Source organism: Cyprinodon tularosa, unplaced genomic scaffold, assembly GCF_016077235.1.
Source record: "Cyprinodon tularosa strain WSP-4 unplaced genomic scaffold, ASM1607723v1 ctg260, whole genome shotgun sequence".
NCBI classification, from domain to species: Eukaryota; Metazoa; Chordata; class Actinopteri; order Cyprinodontiformes; family Cyprinodontidae; genus Cyprinodon; species Cyprinodon tularosa.
The window spans coordinates 759,114-775,729 of NW_024038962.1; the positions used below are offsets into that span (position 1 = coordinate 759,114).

The 16,616-nt window shown below is 37.2% G+C and overlaps 1 protein-coding gene across 2 annotated transcripts in view; it reads right to left on the reverse strand.

Annotated features, from left to right (window-relative positions):
- The window catches only part of dlgap1b (discs, large (Drosophila) homolog-associated protein 1b), a 136,845-nt gene that overhangs the window by 48,150 nt on the left and 72,079 nt on the right, over window positions 1-16,616 (reverse strand). For both annotated transcript variants that reach the window (XM_038289017.1, XM_038289018.1), the window contains exons 3-4: window positions 9,783-10,908; window positions 6,472-6,686 (exon numbers count right to left, since the gene is read on the reverse strand). In XM_038289017.1, the coding sequence (XP_038144945.1) occupies window positions 6,472-6,686; window positions 9,783-10,841 (1,274 nt within the window). In that variant the 5' untranslated portion in view covers window positions 10,842-10,908. The remainder of the gene's footprint in view (window positions 1-6,471; window positions 6,687-9,782; window positions 10,909-16,616) is intronic.

The window sequence follows — 16,616 nt, forward strand, 5'->3', positions numbered from 1 at the left end:
TAAGTAATATTCTAATTTTGTGACACACAGAATTTTGGATTTTCATTTGTTGCCACTTCAAATCATCAAAATTAAATGAAATAAACATTTGAATGCATCAGTCTGTGTGCAATGAATAAATATAATGTACAAGTTACACCTTTTGAATGCAATTACTGAAATAAATCAAGATTTTCAAAATATTCTAATTTACTGGCTTTTACCTGTATGTTTAAATAAAGTAAACAACATACAGTAAAAAAATATCCAGCAATACCGATTCAGTAGATAGTCTTATCTAAACAACAAACATAAAACTACAGAAAAATTAAACTTTTTCAAAAGTACAGATGCTCTGTCCTTGAGGTACCTTGAATGCACTCTCCTAAACTCTTAACCACGAAGACACTTCTGTACATTTTGAAAAAAGGAAGTCATTACATCTGCCTCCAAGTTCAAGTTGATTTACAGAATTTCTTTTGAAAACACATCGCATCCCAACCTTTAACCTGATAAAAAGGCACTACTCTCTCTCTAAGGAAAACATACAGAGTGTATTTTTATCCATCACCTGCTTTCAAACTAATTGCTCAACAGGCTTTGTGTCTGTTTGTGCTTCCCGTTTGTGTGGGCCTGAATGACTGTGTGTGTTTGGGTTGTTGAATACAGGCCCAACTAGTCATCAAGCAAAGGACATTAATATAATAATTAATATAATGCCATCATTTCATACTAGCACACAAAAACACACAAAATAGAAGATCGAATACATTCTTGAATAAGAAGTAAAACAAAGATAAAATGTTCAGTGTCTTTCATTTTGTCTCTTTTTTTAATTGTATTATCTAAGAACATCACATGGAAAACACACTTTACAGCTCCTGCTCTCTGCCTCCAGGTCAGATCTCTTCAATTATGCATTTCTTCCTTAAAATAGAGCCTAGGTGCCACAGCAAAGCGAACAAGATTAGTCATCCTTGGATGGAACATAGGAGGACGAAGGTAAATCAGAGGAATAAACTATTAGGACAGGAATAAGGATAACATTTAGAAATCAAACTGTTCCTCCATGTTGTCCAGCCATCACTGGAGGTTTCATGTTTGGTCCCACTAACAATATAGTTATTTGATTATTTGTTGTTTCTTATATAGATTTTATTTAATATATTCTTAAATGACAGTACTGTTCCTTTTTCTCTAAATCTAAATAAAGAATTTGGTGAAGGTTGGTGTGAAGCTTACACCAGACAAACCGTTCCAAAAGGAGAGGCACATTTTAAACAGAGAAAATAGATCAAATATAAGACTCATATATAACAAAATTTAATAATTGCACACCCCCACTTTTGTTTCATGGGTTTATTTTATTTTCACCCTTCTTTGTTTTCCAGCGGTATTAGAATTTGGGTTTTTCTGATATGAGCGATGTGGGCAGCTTGATCCTTATTTGCAATATTCAAAATAAATGTATTGGGGCTGAAACTAAAACAAAATAAAAATGTATTAAGTCATTTGCAAACGGCTTAACATGCTTTAAAACGGTATTTTATTGCATTCTAAATTCAGTTGTACTAATTTCACTTTTAGTTGGGGAATACATTTTCTAATCAAAAATGCGGATACTTGTGTCAAACATCTAGGTCATTGAGAAATGTTTATCCCAACTTTCTTTTTTTGCTTGAAAGAGTGAAAAACCATGTTAACCATGTAACCGTATTAACCATATCCTGGACGTATTTCTATTTTCATTCAATGAATATTAATTAAAGAGGATCTGCCAATTAGACAAAATGAGGTTGTTTTTTAAAGTCTGCTCAAAATATTTATGAATGATTGACACGTCTATTGAACTGTCAAATACAATACAATCCGTGTCCATTTCTAAAAATCACATAGCCAATAGTAGCCAGAAAAAGCAGAAATTAGACAGTAGTCATATTTGTGATGTGTTGAATCCCTCCTATGGGGTCATCTTTGGCCGAGGGTTAAGGCAAGTTAGACGCTTACTTTCCTCGTTCGTATGCCATAAACGTATAGAAAAACTAGAGGTGTCTTCGTCACACATATTTGCTAAATCCTGAAGATAAAATTTATACATTGCACGTTTTTTTTTCCCTTCTCTTACCCTTCAGAGGTTTTGAAAGGCAGATTTAATAATTTTCAAAACTGAGCACATGTTGGTGATGAGACAGCAGGTGTGTGCCCAGTAAAAGTAAGAACACAAGAGAATGTTTGCTATTCGCAGAGACCCACATGCCATGGTGTTGTAAACATTTTCACAGGAAGATTTCATGGTCATCATGAGTGATGACAACATTATATCTTATCTGAGATGGCGGGTGAGGTTATTTTGAATTTATTTTAACATTTGAATTGTTCTGTTATTAACAAATTGTTGATACATTATGAAACTGACTCTTGTGTATACATTCATTTTTACTTTCATATTCTTTTGGAGGAAAACAGTCCTGAATCAAATGAATATTGTGAATAAGTACTTCACGACTACTTTTAAAAACAAATACCCTTCTTAGTATGTATTCCTCTGTGATTTTTTTAAAATATAATTTAGTGAAATAAAATCACAATACCAGAGTAGATAATGTAGTGTCTTACTTAATTCATGTTAAATCTGAGTGCAAGAATACATATGGTATTAATTAAAGGAAAGTAATATATTTATGTGCATCAACATATCATTGAAATGCTTCTCATTACTTTGTAGTGGACTCTTATGCAAGTACGCAAAAGAATCTTGTCTGAAAATTGATTGGACTTGTATTTAGAACTAGCAACACCAGACTTAAAAGGAACTTTACAATTTGACACTTCTGTGCTGATTCTGTCTCTCAACACCTGGTCCCACTTTATTCCTCTGGGCTCAAGAGACATTGGATATCTTTCAACTGAACCAAATATGTCACCCTGTGTATTTCAAACCTCAGAGAAACAGGTGACTCTTTCATAACAGCAACTTCCATTTCACATGTGGGTGTGGATGATGAACAGAGGAATCCAGTCAGAAACAAAGCTCTATTGATGCCTTTGTTCAGCACATCTATTTCCTAATTCACAACTAATAATGTTAACTCAGGTTTGGAATTTTAAAAGCTGGATCCATTGTGTAACACTTAGGAATGACTGGTCAGTGTGTTTGTTAAAGTCTCTCTATGATATTTATACATTTTTTTCCTTTACTTTAGCTGCCTGTAAAACTGTTCTATTCACATCATCCACTTTGCAAACAGTTAATATCTAGTTGTAGTTTTCTGTAAAAAAGAAAAATTTAGTAAATAATAGGATTTAATACACTGGACCAAATGGTCACAGAATGCCTTTCAACAACATTTGTACTAACAAAGCTGATTATTCAACCATTGCAGAGTGGAAAAGATTTGGGGAAGCTCACAAAGACTCACAAAGTATGAAAACAAGTTGTCAGCGTCTCTTGACTCATTCTCTATCTCCAACATGCAGCACTGCATTTTGGGCTTGTGCTGCTGGATTGTATCAAATGATGATGGCATTCCCTGCAAGTCATTAGTGGGGCCCCAAGCTGTGAAACATGTCCTTATATAAGGCTGTGTGTCTTTGCATGCAAGTGTTTGTGCAACCAGAAACAATGACTGAGTCCTGGTCTTGTGTTTTTCTCATCTTCAAGTATTACACAGCTAATCAGTCACAGCCCCATGTGTCAAAATAAGACGTGTCCTCATTTCTTTACCCATTTATGTGAAGTATATAATAATAAAACTCAATTTGCTGGAAGATAAAGATCAAGTCCCTAGGACTTAAGTAGTGCATTAAAATATTCATTAGATTTGTTTATTGGTATCCAATAAATATGGTTTGCAATAATTTTTTTTAGCTTAGATTATGCCATTTACATTCAGCTAATGTTACTCTGCAAGTGGACTCAAGTATGTTGGCAGCATTGTCAAAAAAAGTAAGTATATTTTCAGCTGTCCATAACCAACACAGAAATAAGTGCCTATCACTACATAGGCATGGGCCAGTGAGAGATTTTTTATGGCTTCATAACCTTCAATATAATAACACAGCACCTCCCCCTCTCTCTCTATCTCTCTCTCTCTGACTGGTGATGTTACTTTTGCTTAAAGCTGACACTATCCTGCATTAATCTGTAGAAAATATATTAAAGTCTATTTTTTAAGTTTTAAAGTAAGAGGGGAAGGTGTAGCAGGATTTCATCAACCAGCTGAAAGCAGTGCGTAGCAGCAGGTGGGGAAAGGATGGGTTACTCTATGTATTATACAGCCAGAGAAAGGGATCATTCATTGGAATGAGGTCATGTCTGAAGGATAATCCTTGATTTTTTTGATAGACTACAAGACTGCTTGATTCATGAACATGAATTTAACATAAAATATAAGTAACAAAGGAGATCCTCTCCAATAACCATTGATTGAGTGTCCCATTTGTCATACTGCCACTTCAGATGACGTCTCAAGCATCTTGGAAAATGTTAAAAGCATTTTTTTGCAGTGCTTTTTAATCTTTGTAATTCAAGACATTGTCACATCACAGATGTCCTTGATGGACTTATAGCTGAGAACATTTATGAATTCAAGCTGTGGGGAAAAAAGCAGCACTGAGAAGCAAATGCCTTACATAACAATCTCATTAAATCACTCCCCATCAATAACGCTGAGTGTTTCATCTCACATCTCAATAGAAAACCTTATTTAAGAGCAAAAAGAACCTGATAACATTGTGGACCTGTAGCTCATTATGAAGCAATGTGTAATTAGTTTCAGAAAAAATTTCTTTACACAAATCGGGATCCATTGGAAATAATGGCTAGGTCTGTTCAAGGTGTCACTGGTTGTGGAGATGAAGAGAACCATGAATAGTGAATTGCATCAGATGTGATGAGAAGGGCATTAAGGCGTTGCCACACAAATGACACACATCTTAAATTGGTGACAAGCCTGAGCGAACTGAAGTGCCGGAATATCAGTAAGTTTATTAAAGTTTTTCATTCTGATCTTCCCTCCTTTTTCTCGCATTTGGTGGTTTTACTCCCCCTGTGTCATTTGATGATCACTTATTGCAAGAAGTGTGAACAAGAAACAGCGTCTTTTACGGCAGCATGGCCTCGGACACTGCATCCCCCTTGGACGGACTGTGCTGAAACTGAATTCACCCTCGGGGATTAATAAAGTATAATTATATTGAAAAAAGGGCTTTGTTTTTCACATTTTATATTTAATTTAAACTAAAACAAAATCGTTCCACTGTGTTATTTCACAGGAAGTCTAGAATAGTTTCAGTATGGCATCAAAGAGTATTTATTTGATGCCAAAAAAAGACATATAAAAAAATAAAAAATATTCTCATTAAAACAAATATTTTTTATGATGCCAATAAAAAGAAATAAATAATCTTTGAAATTAAATTACACTTTCCAAGATTTCTGGTAATTAAAGATACCTTTTTTAAAACCTTTTTTTCTCCTAAATTTAAAGCTATTAATTCAATCATGCCAATGTGGGATTCAAACACTTTGACTTTGCATTCATCTTAGGTGTTGGCTCAAGAGCTTGATTCAAGACCTGAGTGAAAACACTGGAGACTACTGCTGTAAATAATATCCCTTTTTCATTGGCTGAAAAACCCGTTTAAACCAGGGAACAATCTGCTTTTAGTGGCAGTGGGAGCGGCTCACATGTTGCTCTCCATTGTTAACTTTCCTGATTTCTGTCACACTAGTGACATCATCAATGCTAACCCCTTGTGATAGCGTCACCAGAAACGCAGCAGTGGGGGGGCAGAGGCCACGGGGTTCAGGCGCAGCTTTTTTTGCAAATGGGAAGGAAGCCAAATGCTTAAGTGTTTAACTTTCATCGTTTTTAAAGATTTTGAAAACAGTGTTTTTAGCGCAGATATTTGTCCGACAGCTTAGAATAGAATAGAATACAAAATCTCTTTATTGTACCACAATGGTAAAATTCTGGTGTTTACAGCAGCAAAAAGATTAAATGTGGAGCTTAGAAAAGTGTATAAGAATATATAAGAATAACATAATAGTAAAGAGTTAAAAAATAAACAAATTAAATACTGTACTGTAAAATGTTTTAACATTATAAATACTGTGCACCTGGAGAATAAATATCCAATATACAGCTATGGACATTTGTACAGTAATGGATATTTAATTATAGCAGCAACATCAAAGATGTGCAAAATGACAGCAGCTTGTTATTTAACTAACGAAGGTAGAAACTGTGCGAAATCAGTAAGAATGTAACAACTTATTTAGGTTGTTAGGAACAGTGATGGTTATAATGTTTTACAGCTGCTTCTATTCTATTCTAGTCTTATTTTACTGTTTCAGCTTCACTTGCGAATTGTAAGCTGATGCCAACATCTGTTCATCACCCATGGATATTAATATTTAAACACATTTTGTGTGAGAAAAAAAAAGAATTACCCCCAAAAATGAAAAAATCATTTTCAGCATACACTCACTTGAGCGTGGTCATTTCTGTGAGAGAAGGCTGTGTGGCCTTCAGGTAGCTAGCTCGCCGTGCTTGGACCTTGGGCGAGGGTTTCGGGCTGCAATCTGAGTCACCACTATCCTCCTCTGCCATTGCCTTGATATAGCTGCCGCTGCGCATTCGCCGGCATGGGATCTCATCATCCTTCCCCAGTGGAGAAAAGCCGCTCCAGTCATCCTGAGGCACCTGCAGACATGAGGTAAGAAGAAAAAAGAAAAAGAGAGGAAAAAAAATTATTCCCACAAACAGATCCACAAAGGATCCAACAAGACTAGAATATATTCCAACCAGCCTTTCTTGATCCTACCATTAACCTCACAATGCCAATGGCCTTCTTTTGTCTGTCCCATGATGCATGCTGCATATCAAGCATGGGAAAATTAATCGTTTTGACAGAATACTGCTGTAAACCCTGGCCTCTGCCTGCTCTCCTGGCTTTTCACACTCATTAATGAAGGTGAAAAAAATAAAAGGAAAACCCATCTCCTAGCTGGTATAATCTAAAGGAGAGTGAGTCAAAGATAGCAGAGATGGAAAAAGGAGGGGAAAAACAAAGGGGAGTTTGTTCAGCACAACCACCGCACTCCCAAAGTGAGTGGCTTTTAGGGCACCAGCTATGAAGTGAAAGAAATGAGATACAGGGTGAAGAAAAAAGTGAACGATTCAATGGACAACTGCATAGCTAGGAAACAGAGCTGAGCTTAATGTCAGGGGCAACTACAGAGAGGTAAAGGTAGGTAAAGAAATGCGTAAAACATAATTTGTCAAATAAATAAAAACATGCTTAAATAATTTTTTCCCCTTTTTTCATTCAACAGAATATAACATTTGCAAGATGTTCTTTTAAACCTTTTTGTTATAAACAAGCTGGAATGGTGCAGTTTTGTATTAAAAACAAAAACCAAATCCGAACCTCTTCAGTAAACATGGAAAGCTCTTACTAAGTACCTAGATACACTATGAAGACAGAAAAAGCGTTTTGTGTCTGGAAGAATTGTTGCCTCGGAGTGACAACATCCTTTCTTGATCGGCTCAGTTGGCTTTCCAGGATGTTAAAATGCATGACCAGACAGAACACTGCCTTTTGCTTTCTCCTACTCTGCCCTTTTCATGCTTTTCTCTGCTGTCCTCATTTACTCCTCGTCTTCTATCTTGTACGGTAATGTTCACACACACATAGACCCTGTAAGTTTCCTGACACTTTCTGCCCTTTTTCTCACATGTTTTGGAATATATTTTTACTCTCCATAAAATTCAACGTCTAGAAAAAGTATTCACACCCTTTGAACATGAAACATTATTGTATCTTGTCATTTTATTCTTGATTTTACTGATAGCACAAGAACAAAGTAGTCCAAATTTCCAGAAACAAAGTACAATTATACACTGCTTTTGAAATTTTTGAAAATGAAAATCTACTTTTGCATTCTGTACCCTTTATGTAAGTGTAGGTGATAAATTTAACATATTGGTCTGTGGTGGGCTTGGGCCGCCATTCCTCAAATACCACCACCCCCAAAATCAAAACATCAAAAACTTGTCTAAGAAAACAGCCTTCTAAGGTTCCTTTTTAGGAAGGATATGGCTTGTGTACATCATGTAATCTTAGCAGAATCACATGAGAACCTAAAAGTAAAGCATGTGAGAACTTTAGCGAATAGCAGCATCATAATAAAGATGATATTCAAGGAACATCCAAGATAGGTAAGGAAGAATGCTGTCAAATTTAAAGCAGTGTTTAGAATCTAAAACATATTTTCTAAAACTGAAATAATGAGACAGCTGTAGACTTACCAGATCTGGCCATCCACCTACACTGACTGAGCAAAAAGATCATCAATCAATAAAAGACTATCGCCATGGTAATTCTAGATAAGCTACACAAGCACAAAAAATAATCTGACTTCCATGGAAAATGGCAACAGAAATCTATAAAACACAAATAAAACCCTAACATATCACCCTTATTTCCCTGTCCCTATAGTAAAACAAAGTGGGGACAGCATCAGACTTTTTTTAAGCAGGACAGGATAAATGCTGAAAAATTAATCCAGTTGTGATGGAGGTTCCCTTTTAGCAGCAAAAAGTCCATAAATACATTTCCATAGGTACAATGAAATTGTTAAGTTTAGGGTATATTTAGTTGAGCTGCAATCTGACTGAGCTCAAGATATCAGCAAGGAAAATGGGGAAAATAAATCTGACTCTAGATGCATAAAGGTAGTAGGGACATACTCTAATAGTTACAGTTAACATAGTTAGCTATGCCCACAAAATATTGACTGAAGGGCTCTGAATGCAAAGACACAAATTATTATAAGTTTCTCCAATGTAAATCAGTTCATTTTCCATTAATTTCATGCATATGATGAAAAATGGGTATTTAACCTATTAAAGACACATTTCAGAGGGATGAATACTTTTTTTGCACTCAAAACCTGGAAAACTAAAGTCTAGAAGATATGTGTGACACTGCAATGCTGTAGTGTCACTATGCATGTTTCTCTGTGTTATTCTGTGACCAGTGAGCTTAGGGACTAGGGCAATTTTCTTTTAGCTTCTGACTGATAAACTCTCTCTCTCTCTCTCAAATTACAGTGGCACCACACTGAGTGAAATAAGCAAACTCATGACTGCTTGTATGACCAGAGCAAGCAGGATCTTGTCAGCAAAATAAATGTAGTTTGACATGGCAGTGTGCCACTCAGAACAGCTAACACTTGTACAAATTTCTACCATGTGCTACATGCTGGAAAAAATGTGCAAGGCACCATTTGAGCCTGTTGCATATATCACTATCAAAGGGTTCAGCTTGAAAATTTCCATTTCCTAATCCTTTCAGAGGATATTTCGCCTCTCATCCAACAGGCTTCCTCAGTTCTAACTTTTGATGGTGAGCAACTTTTCAAGCCTAACCATGTTCTGGATGACTGAGAATCTTTACTGATATATTACCATGAAAGATTATTTTTCTATCATAGACATGTCCAAGCATAAACACTTATGAACTCACACATAAAAGACATTAAATGCAGACAAACACAAAAGAGGAGATGCCATGGTATGCTTCTTTCAGAATGTTTTATGAACATACAAAGGACTACAACAAAAGACAAATGATCAAGGTCTGACAGGATGAATCAACCATTCAGCTCATTCAGACATACATAAGGAAATGCATATTCATGCGGGTAGCAAAAACTGAAACATGGAGAACCAACTGGTCCCAGATAACATATGAAGCATGACATGCAAGAGGTGGGGCTGATGTATCAGTCCTACCTGGAGGAAATGGCAAGTGCGTCCCTGCTCGGCTTTGACAAGAGCTTTATCTAGATTGACGGAGGCCTTTTGGTACACCTCCCTTGCTCTGCTCACTGTCAGCGTGGATGACCATGAGCTCTTCTTAAGTTGGACTGGTCCATCAAGGCCACTCATCAATGGCAGAACTCCACTGCTGGCCCCCGAGCATGCTGAGCACTTCACGTCATTGTTGCTGCGCGACGTCTTGAGTGACTGGGTGCTGATGGTGTTGTAGGACTCCATGAAGTATTGTGACTGGGATTTGTCCGGGTGACGTCCTATTGTCATGACTCCTGAGGGCATGGAACCTACTCCCCCCCCCTGATGGTGATGGTAGAGACACACTTCTCTGTCAAGCGTGTCATCCGAGCTCCAATACCCTGATGTGGATGTACGCATTTTGGGTTCTGACTTGGAGCGGTCTTTGCTCTTATTGCGCTTGCTGTGCTTCAGGGTGCCAGAGCATGAGGGAGGATCATCTGGACTGGATTTGCTGCCATTCATCTTTCCATTCCCGCTTCCTCCAGAGCCTGAGGGCCCCTCCAGAGAGTGGGACTTGGTGAAAAGCTTTTGCACAGAATGAACAAGGTGTCGAATTCGACCAGGGCTGTCACTGCGTTGGTGCTCTAATGCTGTATGCTTGTATTGCAGTGTGTGGTAACCTTCACGTCTCAATGGAGCTTGGGTCTCAAACTGCTCGAGCAAGTTTGATGGGATACGGTTATTGTTCACTCCACTTCCCTTACAGCTCCCTGTAGGCCCAGTATAAGGCACCACGGCACTGCATTCATCCTTCAATTCATGGTGGGAACTGTAATGTCTGCGAGGGAAAGTGCAACTGGTCAGGTCAGGATAGGCACTGCACTCAGTCTGGAAGGCGCTCCGCTGGGTATAGCAGGGGTTTTCAGCAGGATGAGCATCCCCTTGTTTGAGGATGTAGGTCCGTCGGTCGGCATGCCCCAGCGTCATGGAGTCATAAGATGGATCGCAGGTCACTGTGTGGTGACTGCGACTGCTGGACAGACCTTTCATGGTCATGGTGGCGAGGCTTGCTTGTGCACCCAACTGCTTCTGCAGAAAGTCTGCACAGGCCTCGAATCTAGCTCTACAAAAATAAAATTAAAAAAATGCATTGACAAAACAAAATCAACAAAGAGGAAGAGAAAAAAGAGAAAAGAGTTATAAATATATAGATATTGATTCTTCAAAATCTATAGCATGACTGTTGCTTAACTGCAGGAGAATAGACCTTGTGTTTATTCAAGATTTTTCACCTTTTATTCAAAAGGTACCTTCACCTGACCATTTGAGAGGTGAAATGCCTTGAAGAACAATAGGTCTAGTTACCTACAGATACTGTAAGTGCAAAACAAATCAAGTTGCATTCTACTTAAAGCGCCTGTCACACCTTGCCGATTTAGACAGCGTATGCCTGATGCACGAAAAATCTAGCAAAAACCCTGGCATACGTTTGATAAGTTATGGGTATGTTTTGTATAAGTTATGAGCATACTGAAGTATGGTGAAACATGCTGAAACACGTCGACACAAAGCAAGTACTTTGGGAAAATTTGAGAATGCCCAAAATTTCCTGACATATGCCAGCGTATGCTCATTACTGGGCCATAAGTTACAGGTAAGTTATCTGATCATTGACATATGTTAAATGTAAGTTATTCATAAGCGGTGGTGTCTAGCTCATCCAAAACCTATCAGTGACCTTTGCAAAACTTATGTTTTATCTCCAACGCATATCAACGTATTTGACGTGTTCCAGACGAATGTGTTTCTAACTTACAGCTGCTGTATAATGGCATATTGGCAGCGTTGTGGTATAAGAGGGAGTTCACAGGAGGAAACCATCAGTAATCCTCTAGACTTCATCCTCATAATAGGGTGAGTGAGTAGGTGAGAGTGATGGATCCTCCCTGTGTTCAGGCCCACGCCCACGACCAACAAATTTCCTAGCAGACATGATGCTGAATCTGCTGTGACTGCAAACCTTGTTTCTTTGTTTTTCTTTATTCTATTTTTCTGGTGGGTGGTAAACAGCAGCTAGATTAATACAGTGATCAAAGAAATCTTTTTATGCAGGCCGGGCACCTAATGGTGCATCGCTGCCCCCCTCTGGACACTGGCCTGTGCATCATTTCATGGGCATTATGCTGCCATGCATTTTGCATAAGTTAGGCTGTGGTTGGACATATGCTCTGGACTCGTTATGAATATGCTATGTATACACCCAAAATTGAAAAAAGAATACATAGAAAGTTTAGCATATGCAGGGGCAGATTTACCATTAGGCAAATCTAGGCAGTTACCTAGGGCCCCAAGTTCCTGGGGCACCATAAAACTCTTTTTACATGTATGGTTAATACAACTATTTCTTATTTGTGCACATTATGTTTTTGATAAAATATACTTTTCATTAAAATGCCATCAGAACACTTATACTATTAAGTGTGTCTCCCCTTTCAGTGTCCACCACATTGGATCAGTTCATCCCAAAGGTCCAAACAGAACACAGCAAACCATTTGAAAACAAACGGCGGGAAGAGCAGTGTTGCCAACTTAGCGCTTAAGTTGTAGTTTTAGTAGCTTTATTTAGTGACTTTTCAGACCCCTCTATCACTTTTATTTCAAAAATGTGCCTAGCACCAAATCTAGTGACTTTTTTTCTGCTACTGGAGACTTTGGCAACCACATATAAAAGCACCAAACTCTGCTCTCCATAGCAAGTAGATTCGTAACCTGCCTCCAGCTCTCCTCGTTCTTGTCTGCTGTCATGATTAATGCAGCTATTATTTCATATTGAAAAATGGAAAACAGATAGGCAGACCATGAATTGTCTACAGTGAAAAGAAGGACTGTGTTATTTACTTTTGCTGTTGCCTTTCTGGAAACACAGGAAGGAGCAATTAGCTTAGTGAGAATGGGCTACGTGATTGAAAAAAAAAAATCTTTCATTCCTTTTGAGACAGCATTAAAAGTCTGCTGAGTATATTACAATATGAAAAGTAAAGGGACAAAAGAAAACAGAGAGGAAAACAGCAAGATAAGGACATCAGATAAAGATAAGACAGGGACAAAAGGTAGAACAAATAATGAATGTCTATTCTATAAAAAAAATTCAGTATATGTATAATGGGTCTGTTTAATATGTTGTCTTCCCATTTAAAAAGGGCCCATGCCTGTCTTTGCCTAGGGGCAAAAATTTCCTAAATCCGCCCCTGAGTGTATGCCAGCGTTTTAGGAGATTCTGGGAAGTCAAGCATACGCTGGTTAAATCGGCAAGATGTGACAGGGCCCTAAGCTCCAATGAGAACAAATTTGAAACATTTTCAAACACAACACAATATATGTCTGCTTCAATTTAAAAAAGTTCTTTAAATCTTGAACTTTTTTTTTAGTTAGTATTTTATCTCTCTCCCTTTAAACCTCAAATGTAAGAAGTCTAAATACAGAAGCAACAGAACAAAGCCACTAATACCCATATCTGTTACCAAGCTTCCTTCTACATTTTGTTTCCATTTGCGTTTGCATTTACCATGAACCAATGAAGAAGAGGAACAAAGAGATGTGTTTCTGTTCAAGCACACCAACAGATTATTAATTTAACCTAACATAAAAAAGACAATGAAGTCCCTGATAATACAGACCATGGCTGTAATTAAATTGACAAAGTATATGCCAGAATAGTTCATCTCTTGTTTATCAAAAAGAAAAAAATACTTTCTTCATAAGAAAACACATTATTTTAGTTAAAATCCAATAAGAAGGCAGTTGATATTTCAAAACCTCTGACACTATTACAATCATATGACTTCCGATAATATTAAGAAATATCCCTGTAACTTTGAGGAATGTGGAGATAATGGTTCTCAAATCTATAGAAGCCATATTGTTTACAGAAAGCTTTAAACAAATCCTTTTTAAAATAAATCAACATTTGATGAGGCTGAATAAAATTGTTTTCTTTATGTGTAAGATGTTATGTCAAGTGGAAACCAATTCTGCACAGTACCCTGAACTAACATGGTAATGCATGGTGGTGCCAGCATTCTGTAGTGGGAATGTTTTCTTTGGAGAAAGACAACCTAGTAAGAACTGACTGGAAGGTGAATGGAGCTAAATAAGCTCAGTGAAAACTATATAGGCAGCACACCACTTGTTGCGTACTGCATACCTAAGAAAACATGTTGTCACCCATCTCACAGTTTAAAGGTTGAAAATGTTTTGAGCTTAGCACTGTCAGAGGAAAAAGAAAAGATTTTCTTATGAACTAATTTCAGTAGTAATGACATTTACAAAACAATTTATAAGAAGATCACATTAACAGAGGGATGATACTGGATATGTTACGCAATGAGTAAATAAGACAGCAATGGCACAGAATGAATCAGCAATACAATATGACTGTTGGTTTTTACTAAAGCTGCCGAGGCTACCAAGTTGATGGGTGCAGTGTTATGGTCTCATTAGGTTAGATGCACATGCAAAGTGAGCCAACCATCACAACATCTGCAGCACTTTTGCTGCAATAAAAAATGCATTGAGATCACATTCTGCTGAGGCTGACAGGGGTTCAAGAAGACAGAAGCAGATAAAGACGTACCCTGGCATACCTGCCTACACTATTTTAGACATTGAAAAATAATTCAAGCAGATCTGCAAAAAAAAAAAACACAAAAAATTTGTTTCTCTTGACTAAAGCATGGTGATCTGGCACTCCAAATTATTACTGATTGTGTAAACTTCAGGTAATGTGGATTTTGTGTCTCTCTACCTTTCTTCCTTATTCTAGAATATCTGAAAAGACTTTGGATCACAGAGCGGCAGTCCAGTTACTTCACTCTTCTGCCAGAGTATAATTCTTCTGTCGTCTTTATTCATTAGTAGCGAATTGACACAAGGAATGAAACACTAATATCTTAGCATAGGATTTATCTATACCTAATAGTTCTTGATAAATTGACTCCAGCCTCTGTTCCGTACATCAAAATTTCCCCAAAATTCTAGATAGATTTTTCATGACAATCCTATTAAGGGTTATTTATTATAATTGCTGACGAAACACTTTCTTCTACTCAGCTTCATATGAATATGCTATAATCTTTTCTAAACCACTGAATATTGGATTCCCTGTCCTTAACCCACAAAATTGTATTTTGCTCTGTATGTGAAGAATTTGTATATAGAGTTGTTAGTTAATGACAATAACAGTTTTACTTTTTTAGGATATTCCTATTTTTGAGTTTCAGTTGTAAATTGGATCCATTTGATTACACAATATCCCAACATTGTCTCTCAGTTAAAATTAGGATTTATAATTTTTCCAAAAACGTGTCGTCTCCTGACAGGTATGGTCTTCTACTACTTTAGGTGTCTTCAGTTTCAACCAAATTTGCAATCAGAGGTAGTTTTCTTTATACTTTTTTGTAAGCAGTGATTGAGTGATTCTATCTTTTAAAACCACTCTCCCTCTGTCCTCCGACATTAACAAGTACTTTTGCTACAGTAATGTCTTTCACTGGATATTTTCACTTTTGTAGGACATTATCTGAAAACCTTAGAAATTATTCTGATGCTAAAAAAAAAATCAGGCAGTAAATCCAGATTTTCAAAATGACTAAGACCAAAAGAAACATGTCATGTTCAGTGTAATTTAAACTCCGTTGATGAATTCATAAATGATGTCCAAACTGCACATCCCCTGTAAAGCTTCTTTCAAACTTCCGCAAGTTATGCTCAACACGCCGTCTTGTGCAATATCAACATAGAGGAAGTAGTTCATGATATATATTGATGCTTTAACCATTCATCATTTTGTTTGTCTCCAACAAAATCATCCTTTCTGTAAAAATAAGAACAAAAAAACACTGTATTCATGGTCACTAGACCCGAGCAAAGGATTGGTTGACTTAAATTAGCCGGAAAAGCTTGCAAACACTACCCAGTGTTTCAAGCTTTTAATCCAGGCCTTTTCATCATAAAAAGGATGTAAAATCTGGGTCAAAAAGTGCATTTATTTTTAGGCTTACAGTACACTTGCTCTGTGTTGATTCACAGACACCACTTTTATCTATAAACATTCATTTTACACAAAAGCCAGGCTAACTGATTCACCAAATAGCTTCTGGGCTTCAGGTGGCAACTTTAATAAACAACCTTTTCCTCACACTGTCATGAAAACCACTGCATCCATCAGCACCCCCTAAACTACCTTTCTTACTCCTCTGATGATGGCTAGTTGCTGAATCCACATGTTTTTTTAATAGACTGCAAGTAAAGGGAACAAAACAAAAATAAAACCCATGCACTCCAGTGCAGCACACCAACAGTATAGTGGCTAAGCCTCAGCATGCAATTCATTACTGAGATTTATAATACAGTACTGACAGACTGTATGGAAAAAAAGGGGAGGGCAAGAGAGATACAAGGGAGGAGGCCATACCTTTATGTAATGAGAGGACAGGGTGTAGGTCAAATGCAAGATAATGAGCTCGTTATTTTCCTGCTAGAATAATTAAAAATTTTGAAATTTTTTACACAATTATATTGTCACTAGTAGAACAGAGCATTATGTCACATCAATTAGAGAAGAAAGCTAAGCTGCACTTTTACAGTTCGAGTTAAAATAGAAAGGTTACATTCACTCTCAAAAACACAAACCAGAGAATGAACCCAAAAAGTAAGATCTGTGACATAAACATCTTGTAGGACTCTGGCAGGGTTGCGTCAAGCTAAAGGTGTTCATTGCAGTAGACGGAGAGCCCTTCTGTTGGTTGCTAAAGGCAAAGAATGTGACCTAAA